The 13,687-nt window shown below is 41.9% G+C and overlaps 1 protein-coding gene across 2 annotated transcripts in view; it reads left to right on the top strand.

Annotated features, from left to right (window-relative positions):
• The first annotated feature begins 4 nt into the window (after positions 1-4).
• Positions 5-13,687, top strand: part of SMC1B (structural maintenance of chromosomes 1B) — a 31,431-nt gene continuing 17,748 nt past the window's right edge. For both annotated transcript variants that reach the window (XM_058431405.1, XM_032137970.2), the window contains exons 1-5: positions 5-166; positions 4,705-4,893; positions 6,732-6,844; positions 6,934-7,137; positions 10,887-11,125. In XM_058431405.1, coding sequence (XP_058287388.1) covers positions 58-166; positions 4,705-4,893; positions 6,732-6,844; positions 6,934-7,137; positions 10,887-11,125 — 854 coding nt within the window. In that variant the 5' untranslated portion in view covers positions 5-57. The remainder of the gene's footprint in view (positions 167-4,704; positions 4,894-6,731; positions 6,845-6,933; positions 7,138-10,886; positions 11,126-13,687) is intronic.

Here is a 13,687-nt window from a genome sequence, read left to right as displayed (position 1 = left end):
TCCCGCGCATTTTTCGCGGGCGCTTGAGGACGCGGGTGAGGCGTGGAGGGCGGCGCCATGGGCCACCTGGAGCTGCTTCTCCTTGAAAACTTCAAGTCGTGGCGGGGCCGCCAGGTCATTGGCCCTTTCCGGAGGTTCACCTGCATCATCGGCCCCAACGGCTCTGGTAACTGAGCAGCTCAGGGCGCCACCCGAGCGCCTCCGCCGCCCCAGGCGTCCAGGCCACACGTGGCCTGTGGGGTGTGGGCGGCTGCCGCGGGCGCCTGGCCGGCCTTCCCCTTCCAGTCCTGGATATGGACCCCAACTGGATCCCGGCCTGGCCCTGGCCCTGGCCCAGCCCCTGCCCATCACCCCACCTCAGCTCCGGCCCTCGCCCTTCACCTCAGGGGTCCTGACCCTTGTCCCTCCGCCCCACCTCGGTCCCCAACCTCGCCCCCAACCTCAGAGGTCCTGACCCTTCCTCTCGGCCCCGCCTCGGGCCCCACTCTCGCCCTCCATCTCCTGGCCCCCGACCCTCCTCCGACACCCTGGGGGACCCCACCCCACCTCAGCTCCGGCCCTCGCCCTTCACCTCAGGGGCTCCCAACCCTCGCCCCCCACCCTGGGGCGCCCACCCTCGCCCTCCACCCAGGGGGTCCTGACGCTTCCTCTCCGCCCCAGTCCCGCCCTGGGCCCTGTTCTCTGCCCTCACTCCTGCTTCGGGGACTGCTCTGGCGTTTGGCCCTGGTCACTCTCGTCCCTTTTCCTTTCTCATTGGAAGTTGAAGTGACAGGGAGCTGCCGAGGAAGTAATGGGTTCCAAGCAGCCAGAACCACCGTTTGGATCCAAGGGAGCTTTGACCCAGGAATGTAGTGATGATGACCCAGTTTACTGAGCTTTTGCTAAGTTCCTGGCAACACCGTCCTTGGTTAGCCATGGCACACGGCTGCTCTCCCCATTTTATAGTTGGGGAAACTGAGGTCTGGAGAGGCCAGAGGACTTGCGAAGGTCTCTACTAATAATACCAAAATTAGCTGGGTGTGCTGGTGCGCACCTGTAGTCCCAACTACTCTGGAGGCTGAGGCAGGAGAATCGCGTGAACCTGGGAGGTGGAAGTTGCAGTGAGCCGAGATCACGCCATTGCACTCCAGCCTGGCAACACAGTGTGACTCTGCCTCAAAAAAAAAAAAAAAAGGGCAGGTGGATCATGAGATCAGGAGTTCGAGACCAGCCTGACCAACATAGTGAAGCCCTGTCTCTACTAAAAATACAAAAATTAGCCGGGTGTGGTGACATGCACCTGTAATCCCAGCTACTGAGGAGGCTGAGGCAGGAGAATCGCTTGAACCCGGGAGGCGGAGGTTGCAGTGAGCCAAGATAGCGCTACCGCACTCCAGCCGGGGTAACAAGAGCAAGACTTCGACTCTAAAATAAAATAAAACAAAATAAGATAAATATAAAATAAAATTGGCTGGGCATCGTGGCTCATGCCTATAATCCCAGCACTTTGGGAGGCCGAGGTGGGCGGATCACCTGAGGTCAGGAGTTCGAGACCAGCCAGGCTAACATAGTGAAACCCCCATCGGTACTAAAAATACAAAAATTAGCTGGAGGTGGTGGCACGTGCCTGTAATACCAGCTACTTGGGAGACTGAGGCAGGAGAATCACTTGAACCCAGGAGGCGGAGGTTGCAGTGAGCCAAGACCGTGCCACTGCATTCCAGCCTGGGCGACAGAGCAAGACTCTGTCGCAACAAAAAAATAAGGCCTGGCATGGTGGCTCACACCTGTAATTCCATCACTTTGGGAGGCTGAGGCAGGCAGATCACTGGAGGTAGGGGTTCGAGACCAGCCTCACCAACGTGGTGCAACCCCATCTGTACTAAAAATACAAAAATTAGCCTGGTGTGGTGGTACACGCCTGTAGTCCCAGCTACTCGGGACTAAGCCAGGAGAATTGCTTGAACCTGGGAGGTGGAGGTTGCAGTGAGCTGAGATTGTGCCACTGCACACCAGCCTGGGCGACAACAGAACAAGACTCCATATCAAAAATAAATAAATAAATAAAAGTAAATAAATAAATGCACCATTCAGTGGTTTTTAGTATATTCAAAAGTTGTGCAACCATCATCACCATCTACTTCCAAAACATTTTCATTGCTCCCAAAGAAACCTTGTACTCATTAGCAATCACTCCCCGTTATCTCCTCTCCACCTAGCCCCTGGTATCTACTAATCCACTTTCTGTCCGTGTGGATTTACCGATTTGGGACATTTCATATAAATAGAATCAGACAATATATGGCCTTTTGTGTCTGACTTCTTTCACTTAGCATAATGTTTTTCAGGTTCATCTATGTTACTTCCTGTATTAGTACTTATTTCCTTCTTATTTTCAAATAATATTCCACTGTATAGATATACTACATTTTGTTTATCCATTCATCAGTTGATACATGTTTGGGTTGTTGCCACTTTGTGGTATGTTATGCTGGCTTGACTCTCTTGACAGACAATAACCTTTATTAGGCAGGGACAATATTAATGAAATTTAATGGAATAAATGGATTTGGATGAGAAGTATTTATTTTAGGCAGATTTAAATAAGGATTGACTTACTGATTTTAAAAGTTTATGTTTAGTTCTGTTACTTAATACTTAAATTACTTAATAATTTAATTCAATGAATGTTTATCTTGTCCCGTATGCACTGTCTTACAATAGCCCTCAATGTGCAGATTATCCATTAACCCAAAAAAGCCATTTCATACCTGTTAGTTGGCTGAGACTCAGCTAAGTAAATTTGCAGCAATTTATTTCTAGTTCTTTTTCGAAAGACCCTAAACCTCTAAAACTAAGCCATATTGCCAGTGGCTGATAGTATTCTTTTGCTTTGTTCATGTTACTTTCCTACTTTTGGCATTGAAAATTAATTATTTCTTTTGTCTTGAGATGCAGTCTTGCTCTCTTGCCCAGGCTGGAGTACAGTGGTGTAATATCAGCTCACTGCAACCTCTGCCTTCTGGATTCAAACGATTCTCCTGCCTCAGCCTCCCGAGTAGCTGGGATTACAGGCACACGCCACCACAGCTGGCTCATGTTTTGTATTTTAGTAGAGATGGGGTTTCACCATGTTGGTTGGGCTGGTCTCGAACCCCTGACCTCAGGTGATCTTCCTGCCTCCGCCTCCCAAAGTGCTGGGATTACAGGTGTGAGCTGCTGCGCTCAGCTTGAAAATTTAAACTGCTTTATGGATACAGGGGAAGGGATGTGAAAAGGAGAAATAATAGTGATGGTGACAGCTGCATTGGCATTGCACCTTGGAAATTGTCTTAGAGAAAATTATGGGCCAATGATTGGGTAACAGATTTAACATTGGGGTTAGGAATGCCCACAACTACCCTTAGGTTCAGTAATTTGTTGGGAAAACTCACAAGATTCTACATATAGTTTGACTCAATACTATTATTTATTACAGTGAAAAAATACAAAGCGAACTTAGCAAAGGGAAAGGGTATATGGGGCAAAGTCTTAGGAAACCAGTTGCAAGATTCTAAGTCCTTACCCATTGGTGTCACTCAGTGCTTCATTCCTCCAGCAGCTAGTCCACACATGTGAAATGTTGCCCACCAGGGAACCTCACTAAAGACTCAATGTGCAGCGTATTTATGGGGAGATTGTCACATAGGCACCGTTTGCCTATCATGTACCCAAGTTCCAGAATCTTCTTAGGCCAGACCTTCCTCAAAAGAAATTATAAAATAATATTTCAGAATCCTAGGAAGAAAGCATATGTTCAGATTAAATCATATTGTTTGCACAGATAGTTTAGGCACTGTGAGCCATTCTTAATAGGGAATGTTAGAAACCCTCCCAACATCCAAATCCAAATCCATGTAAGCCAGCCAACCTTGTAAGTAGGACTTTCAAAAGATAACAGTATCAAGCCTGCTATATAAATTTTCTGCAGCACCATCTCATACCAATCATAAACAATTTTAATCTAGCCCTTGATCCTGGATTTAGTTAGCTTCTCTTGTTTCATTTATTTATTTAGAGTTGGAGTCTCTCCTCGTTGCCCAGGCTGGAGTGCAGTGGTGCAATCTCGGCTCACTGCAACCACCGCCTCCTAGGTTCAAGCGTTTCTCTTGCTTCAGCCTCCTGAGTAGCTGAGACTACAGGTGCGTGCCACCAAGCTCAGCTATTTTTTATATTTTTTGGTAGAGAGGGGGTTTCACCACGTTGGCCAGGCTAGTCTCAAATTCTTGACCTCAGGTGATCTGCCCACCTTGGCCAGCCAAAGTGCTAGGATTATAGGTGTGAACCACCGCGTCCAGCTTTTGCCTCTCTTTTTTAGAGTATATGAGGATTGGGTGATGCACCAATGCTTTAGGTGGTAGTTTCCATATTTATAAAATGAGGATAACTGAAACTCAGTGAAGTTAAATGATTTGCCATGGTGTGATACCTAACAATGGAAGAGAGCTGGGATTTAGATAGGTGTATTTCAGTCCTTAAATTTAGACCTCTTAATAGTCTACAACAGATGCATAGAAGAAACAAATTATCTACATCAAATATTTCAGTCATGCATTTTGAACATTAATTAAAAAGGACATGTCTATTGGCTATATTTCACTTCGATTGGTTGCCTGATTTCTTCAGCTCTGGGTGGGGCTTTTTATCATTAAGGATGAATAATGTTTTATCTCTTTTCTTCCCCAGGAAAATCTAATGTAATGGATGCACTTAGTTTTGTAATGGGAGAGAAAATAGCTAATTTAAGAGTGAAAAATATTCAAGAACTCATTCATGGAGCACATATTGGAAAACCTATTTCTTCTTCTGCAAGTGTAAAAATTGTATATGTGGAGGAAAGTGGCGAAGAGAAAACATTTGCAAGGATTATCCGAGGTATTTTTTTATAATTTTTTTTCATTTTATTTTTCAAGAGTCAAGTAAGAGTGCCTATTTTTTCTTTCTTTGGAGGGTATGATTTATTATTCTACTGGCGTAATGAGCTAAAGTTCTTGTTTCTCTTGCATAGCATATCTCAGAAGCAAGTAACAGAACCTGTTTGATTCGCCACATAATTCTCCAATTATGTCTGCTTTTCCTTAACAGACATAATTGTTCAAATCCCCCTACTGTCAAATAACATTTTAAAATCTGGATATTTAGTTAAGATGAAGGAGGGAGGGCCGGGTATGGTGGCTCACGCCTGTAATCCCAGCACTTTGGGAGGCCGAGGCGGGCAGATCACGAGGTCAGGTGATCGAGACCATCCTGGCTAACACGATGAAACCCTGCCTTTACTAAAAATACAAAAAATTAGCTGGGCGTGGTGGCGGGCACCTGTAGTCCCAGCTACTCGGGAGGCTGAGGCAGGAGAATGGCGTGAACCCGGGAGGCAGAGTTTGCAGTGAGCCGAGATCACGCCACTGCACTCCAGCCTGGGCAACAGAGCAAGACTCCATCTCAAAAAAAATAATAAGATGAAGGAAGGAGTACCTTGAAGACAGAGAAATCATAAAATTTATTCTGGAGGTTCTTTACGTTTATCAGTTTTTCTTAGTGATGAACAAATTGTATGCATATTTTTGGCTTTATTATAGACAGTTTTTTCTACCACTAAAAAGCAACTTGAGTGAAATGTTTGAATTTGTGTGTGTGTATATATATATTTACGGGAAAAGAGCGAGGATTTGGGAAAGAGGAAGAAATTTTTTTTAAAGGTGTGGATAGATAAGAGACCAGTGGTTGCATTCTTTTGAGCCTTTGATCAGTTGTTCACATGTGACAGAGATAGAGACATAGTCACTTACACATTAGGCTAGCTCAGTGAATCTGCATTTTTATATAAGATAATATAGGCTGGGTATGGGGCTCACGCCTGTAATCCCAGCACTTTGGGAGGCCACAGCAGGACGATTGCTTGAACTCAGGAGTTTGAGACCAGCCTGGGCAACATGGTGAGACCCTGTCTCTACAAAAAATTAGCTGTGTGTGGTAGCGTGAGCCTGTAGTCTCGGAACTTAGGAGGCTGAGGTGGGAAGATCACTTGAGTCCGGGAGGTCTAGGATACAGTGAGCCAAGATTGCGCCACTGCACTCCAACCTGGGTAACAGAGCAAGACCCTGTCTCAGAAGAAAAAAAGATAAAGATAGGGCAGAGGAGACAATCAGATATGCATTTATCTCAGGTGAGCAGAGGGATGACTTTGAGTTCTGTCCTTTGTCCTGTACATGTGAAGATAAGCTATCAATTTATATTGTCAGGTTGAAATTCAACAGAATTGTTTTAGGGTAAAGATCTTGGGGCCCACAAGGAATTTCCCTGTGGGTAAATTGTGAGGGAGGCATGCAGTTTTTGTTGTTGTTGTTGTTTTTTAATCTTTACAGCTACCTTATTTAGTAACAAAATAGGAGTCAAGTTTGCATGACCTAGTTCCCAAGTTGACTTTTCCCTTTGGCTTAGTTATGGGTTCTGAGATTTATTTTCCTTTTACATCCTGAGTAGGATATATGCTCCTTCATATCAGAGACTTCATGTGTTTTGTTCGCCACTGTAAGAGACCTTGACATGTAATAGACACTCAATATTTGTTGACTCATTAAATGCATTTATTCCCATGTATATTATTATATAACTGGCCATTTCAATAAGAAAAATAATTTTATTAAACTTTCAGTGGATTTTGAGGTATATCTGGTATTTATATATTTTTTAACAGGGTTTTTTTTTTATTTTAGGGGTATGCTCAGAATTTCGCTTTGATGATAATCTTGTGAGTCGTTCTGTTTACATTGCAGAGTTGGAAAAGATAGGCATAATAGTCAAAGCACAAAATTGTTTAGTTTTTCAGGTAAGTAGCTATAGTAGTTTATTTGATTTAGAGTTTTGAAAATACATCACTATATTTTATATGTTGGTGTGCATTACTGTTTTTAAAAGGGAACTGTAGAGTCAATTGCAATGAAGAAACCCAAAGAAAGGACCCAGTTTTTTGAGGAAATCAGCAGTTCAGGAGAGCTTATAGGAGAATACGAAGAAAAGAAAAGAAAGTTACAAAAAGCTGAAGAAGATGCACAGTTTAATTTTAATAAGAAAAAAAATGTAGCGGCAGAGCGCAGACAAGCAAAATTAGAGAAGGAAGAGGTAAGATGTCATGAAGATGTAACTAAGTGTTGGATATAAAACTTTTGTTAGAATCACTAGGTATGGGCTTGGGGTTACCAAGAAGATTAATTTAATAGTATAAGACAATTAAAGCCCGGTATTCATTAAGATAAACTTTTTGATATATTTCCCACTATTTGGGTTTTTCTTTCCGAATAGGCAGGACAGCCTGAACTAGAAAAATGTCTGATTTTCCCAACTAAAAACAAGCTTGAGGGGTTTATGTCTTATGTGGCAAAGGCTCTCAGATGTTTGGATATTAAACCCCTTATGCTCTTAAAAATTATTGAGGACCCCAAAGAGTTTTTGTTCATATGGGTTATATCTATTAATATTTATTGTATTTGAAATTAACACTGGAAATTAAAAAAATATTTTAATGATCCCTGTAAAAATAGCAATAAACTCATTACATGTTAATATAAATAGCATTTTTATGAAAGATAACTGTATTTTCCAAAACCAGTTAGAAGAGAGACATTGTTTTACCACTTTTATAATTTCTTTAATGTCTAGCTTAATAAAAGACAGCTGGATTCTCATAAACACTTCTGTGTTAAATCTAACTTATGCTAAGGCCTAGCAATTTTGTCCACACTGTCAGTGCAAGTGTCAACACATTGAAATAGACAAAGTCTTAGTATTATTATGAAAATAATTTTGCTTTCAGGGATTCCCTAAAAGGGTCTTGGGAACCTCCTAGGAGGCCATGACCACATTACATACAAAGGTACTTCTGTACATTTCTTGGGCCCCTTCACAATGCCTAATATAGTACCTTGTCTTTGGTTGTAGTTAAAGTGATATTTTTGAAACTCAAATCAGATCCTAACTTTCCATGCATAAAACCTTCCAGTGCAGTGCTTCTCACTGCCCTGAGAATCTTGTCTCTCTCTTTTTTTTTTTTTCCCCAGGCTGGAGTGCAGTGGCGCGATCTTGGCTTGCTGCAAGCTCCGCCTCCTGGGTTCACGCCATTCTCCTGCCTCAGCCTCTCCGAGTAGCTGGGACTACAGGCGCCCGCCACCGCGCCTGGCTAATTTTTTTTGTATTTTTAGTAGAGACGGGGGTTCACCGTGGTCTCATTCTCCTGACCTCGTGATCTGCCTGCCTCGGCCTCCCAAAGTGCTGGGATTACAGGCGTGAGCCACCGCGCCTGGCCAAGAATCTTGTCTCTTATAAGGCGTACTAGCCTTGTCTCTGTTTACCTCTTGAGCCTTAACTTCCTATGCTTTGCTACCACCTTGACCTTTATGATGTGTTGAACACACCAAACTCCTTTCTATTCTGGGGCTTTTGCTATTTCCTCTGCCTAGATAGCTGTATGCCTGATTTTGCATAACTGGTAGTCTCTCATTCATGTTTTTATTAAAAAGCCATTTTCTCAGGTAGGCATTTACTGTTCATTCCTCCAATCTAAATTAGTACCCCCTCCCTTGTACTAGCACATTACCCTATTTTGTTTCTTTTGTAGCGTTTATTGCTGTATAAAATTATCTTGTTTATTATTTGTTTGTTTGTCTGTCAACAAAGAGTCAAACTCTGTAAAATATTTGAAGAGATTTATTCTGAGCCAAATATGAGTGACCATGGCCTGTGACACAGCCCTAAGGAGATCCTGAGAACATGTGTCCAAGGTGGTTGGGCCACAGCTAGGTTTTATGCATTTTAGGGGGACATAAGACATCAGTCAATACTTGTAAGATGTATGTTGGTTCATTCTGGAAAGGAGGGGGAGCCAGGGCTTCTGGGTTATAGGCGGATTCAAAGATTTTCTGATTGGCAATTGGTTAAAAGAGTTTTATCTAAAGACCTGGAATCAGTAGAAAGGAAATGCCTGGGTTAAGATTAGGGATTGTAGAGACCAGTGTTCTTGTTATGCACATGAAGCCTCCAGGTAGCAGGCTTCAGAGAGAATACATTGTAAATGTTTCTTACCAGACTTAAAGAGGTATGGGACTCTTAGCTGGTTGTCTCCTGGTTCAGGAAAAAAGGTTTGGAAAAGGGAAAGGAGATTCTCTACAGAATGTCGATTTTTTTCCCCACAAGAGACAACTTTGCAGGGCTATTTCCAGATATGGCAAAGAAACATATTTGCAGTTAAAATATTTTAATTTCCTTCCTTATCTGTCATGTGATACTATGCCAACATCAGGTTGGAAAGTAAGCTATATTATATAGGGTTGAATAAAACCCCTCTGGCCGGGCATGGCACCTCATGCCTATAATCCCAACGCTTTGGGAGACCGAGGCAGGCGGATCACTTGAGGTCAGGAGTTTGAGACCAGCTTGGCCAACATGGAGAAACCCGGTCTCTACTAAAAATACAAAAATTAGCTGGGCGTGGTGGCACATGCTTGTAATCCCAGCTACTCAGGAGGCTGAGGCAGGAGAATCACTTGAACCTAAGAGGCAGAGGTTGCAGTGAGCCGAGATCGCACCACTGCACTTTAGCCTGGGCGGCAGAGTGAGACTCTGTCTCAAAAACAAAAAAACAAAAAAACCCTCTGATGAGACTTTGTAGAGCAGACTCCCCAGGCTCCTTAGATAGAAATTTGGGCAAGAGAAGAAAAAAGATCAGAGTTTAGTCCTCATGTTTATTCTCTGACTTTTCTTCCTCTCTTCTCCCCATTAGAATAACTGTAATATAAACTGCACAAGAGCAGGGTTGGGCCTGGGTATGGTGGCTCACATCTTTAATAGACACGCCTGTCTTTCCAGCCGCTCAGGGGGCTGACACAGAAGGATCTCTTGGGCCCAGGAGGTCGAGGCTACAGTGAGCTGTGATCATGCCATTGCATTCCAGCCTGGGTGAGAGAGCAAAACTCTGTCTCAAACAAACAAACAAACAGGATCAGGGATAGTCTGTCTTATTTTCTGCTGTATTCCCAATGCATAGACCAGCGCCTGGCACATAGTAGATACTCAATACATATTTGGAGAAGTAAATGAAAAGTGGATGTTTCTTATCAGTGATGTTTCTCTGTCTTCATATTTTCTAATATGTATACATGTCCTTGGTTTTGTTAGTGGAAAGGAGTGGCAGCAGTGGAAGTCAGACTATAATAATCACAATATACTGAATTGCAGAATTTAAACATTTCAAGGACAGTTAGAACAAAACAACTTCCTGATTGTTTTTTACAACATCCTAGCGGATAGCCTGTTACTTTGAATACTTCCAGTATTGATTAGGAGCTCCTCTTGAGGTAGCCTGTTCCTTTATTTCTTTAATAGCACAAATGTTAAGGAAATTATTATTTTTCACATATAATTTAGCACTGTAAGAGTCCTGTTTTATCGGTAGAAAAACTACTTCCTATAGTAGGAATTTTTCCTGGAGTCATTGAATTTAAAGTTGCTAGCACCTTATAAGTCATATCACACTCTTCTTTCAGTTTACAAAGGAGGAAGCTGATGCCAGAAATACTGATTGAGTTGTCAAACTCACAGGTCCAGACAAAAGGGACCCAGGTTAATGCATGCCACTTCGTTGTTCTGATCATCATACCACTGAGCGCAAGAACACAAAATCATTTACTGGTGTATTGGGTTATTTAAAAAGTATATTCAGAAACCCTCGCCAAATTATGCTACTTTTGGCAATAATATTATGTCCTAATAACAAATAAAAATTCATTAGTTAATTTGTTGGTATAGTAGTTGAGTTTATGAAAGGCCAACTTAAATATACTCCCTCTTAACTGCTGTTGAATTATACTCTTTTATAGGCAGATCGTTACCAGAGTCTCCTTGAAGAACTGAAAATGAACAAGATACAACTGCAGCTTTTTCAACTATACCATAATGAGAAAAAGATTCATCTCCTGAACACCAAGTTAGAGCATGTGAATAGGGATTTGAGTGTCAAAAGAGAGTCTTTGTCTCATCATGAAAACATAGTTAAAGCCAGGAAAAAGGAACATGGAATGCTAACTAGACAACTACAACAAACAGAAAAAGAATTAAAGTGAGTTTTTAAAAGTAGATATTAACAGTTGGGTTATATGTAGCTTGATAGAGGAAATAATATAAGTGACACTTTGAAAATTGATTTTAAAAATAAGCTTTTTACTTTGGAATACTTTAGATACACAGAAAAATTATAAAGATAGTATAGGCCAGGTGCGGTGGCTTATGCCTGTAATCCTAGCACTTTGGGAGGCTGAGGCAGGTGGATCACGAGGTCAGGAGATCGAGACCATCCTGGCTAACACGGTGAAACCCCGTCTCTACTAAAAATACAAAAAATTAGCCGGGCATGGTGGCAGGCGCTTGTTGTCCCACCTACTCAGGAGGCTGAGGCAGGAGAATGTTGTGAACCTGGGAGGCGGAGCTTGCAGTGAGCCGAGATCATGCCGCTGCACTCCAGCCTGGGCAACAGAGCGAGACTCCGTCTCAAAAAAAAAACAAAGATAGTATAGAATGGTCCTGAAGTGGTGGTGTTTGTCTGGGGTAATACCCGAGGTTCATTGCCTCACAGCAAGGAAATCAAGGATGCAGACACACAAGGAGTGAGGTTAAGAGTGGAGGTTTAATAGGTGAAAGAAAGAGAAAAGCTTTCTCTCATGCAGAGAGAGGGGCTCCCAATTGGGTCTTCTGGTCCACAGTGAAGTACAGGAGGTTTTATAGATGAGCTTGAGGAGGTGGTGTCTAATTTAGGGCATGAAGGATTGGTCAGAACAGGTATTTCATTTGCATAGCACGTGAAGAACTGGTTAGGACTAGGTGTGCCATTTGCATAGTGCACAAAGAAGCTGGCCACCCCATCCTGATTTTTTATTATGCAGATTCTGTATCTGGCTGGCACCATGTTGCCAGCTTTTCTACTGTACACGTGGTGACAAAGAAAAGGGAAGATGGAGCCTTTATGTTGAACATAGCTGGCTTCTGGGTAGCCCTTTTCTATTGTCTCAGCTGCTGGCATTCACTCGTGCAAGCTTCCAGCTTACTTATGTATATTTGTAGCCTGATTTTTCAGGCTCCTCTTTGTTAGAAAAGAAATGATTTGGGGGCTGCTTTTTCTTAAAAGGGAAGCTCTGCTGAGGACTCTCTTAACCTTCACTATCTGCCTGAATAATTTATTTTTAGCTCCTGTATCCTTCCCATATTCCCAACACTCAGTTTCTCCTATTATTAACATCTTACATTATTATGATACATTGTCAGAATTAATAAACTAATATTGATACATTAACTAAAGTCCATACTTTATACATATGTTCTCAGTTTTTGCCTAATGTCCTTTTTATGATCCAGAATACCATATTACATTTAGTTATATGTCTCCTTAGGCACCTTTTAGCCATGACAGTTCTTGTTTTTGATGAGCTTGACAATTTTGAGGAATATTGGTCAGTTTTTTTGTAGAACATATTTCAATTGGGATTTGTCTGATGGTTTTCTCATAATTAGACTGAAGATACAGACTGTGGGGAGGAAGACCACAGAAGTAAAATGTCATTCTCATTATATTCTATCAGAGTGTCAGTGTATTATATGTTACATGACATTTATCATGTACTATATCATATGTCATATCAACATGGTATCACTGTTGATGTTGACCTTGATCACCTGACTGAAGTAGTGTTTGTCATGTTTCTCCTCTGTGAGGTTATTTTTTCTCCCTTTTCATACTATAATATTTGAGAGGAAGTCACTATGCTTAGCCCACACTTAAGGAGTAAGGAGAGTTATGTTTTACCTTGAGGGCAAAGTATCTACATGATTTATTTGGAATTCTGCACAGATTTGTCTCTACTTAATTATTTTAAAATTAAATTGTTATTTGTTTACATCAATATAGATTTATGGATATTTTACATTTAGAGTTATAATCCAATATTACATTGTTGATTTTGTTGCTTAGATTGTTCCTGGTGTGGCCACTGAGAACTCTTTGAGTTGGCTCCTGTGTCCCTTTGAAATATTCTCATTATTGTGATTTTTTTTTGGAGCTCTTCCTTACTTTCTAGAAGATAAGTATCTTCTAGTGTCATCTTGTATAAGCCAGCCAAGCATCAGCTTGCCCCAGCTTGTATGAGCCTGCCCCAGGCTCTCCAAGGAGCCCTGGTTCCTTTTATTGGAGAATAGTATTAGGAACCAACATCTAGGCGGTAGGTGTGTTTGTTGCTACTGGAGTGTCCTTGCTTCTAGGCTTTCTCAGCTGTTGGAACTAGGAAATACCTGTGTATACTATTTATACACATAGCTATAAATATTTTCATATGTGACCATCTATATTAAGCTAAACATGAGTTCATATTGATGTCTCCCAATTCTAAGCCATTACCATGTTAATCATTCTAGCCGTCTCTTGCTTATCTGTAACCTCCCACTTCAACAATGGGAAATCTGGCTTCTACCATCTGCCATCCATTTGCTTAATTGTGCAATTCCAGTAATCACATGTGATAGTGTCAGAATTGTTAACCCATACCCCCATGGAAAGCATCTTTGTAACTATAGTATAGTACTTATGTACGATTCTTTTGTTTTTAGTCTTACAGACTCCACTTATTTCTAGAAT

This window comes from Hylobates moloch, unplaced genomic scaffold, assembly GCF_009828535.3.
Source record: "Hylobates moloch isolate HMO894 unplaced genomic scaffold, HMol_V3 SCAFFOLD_19, whole genome shotgun sequence".
Classification (NCBI taxonomy): Eukaryota; Metazoa; Chordata; class Mammalia; order Primates; family Hylobatidae; genus Hylobates; species Hylobates moloch.
This window is presented reverse-complemented; position numbering and strand designations above follow the sequence as displayed.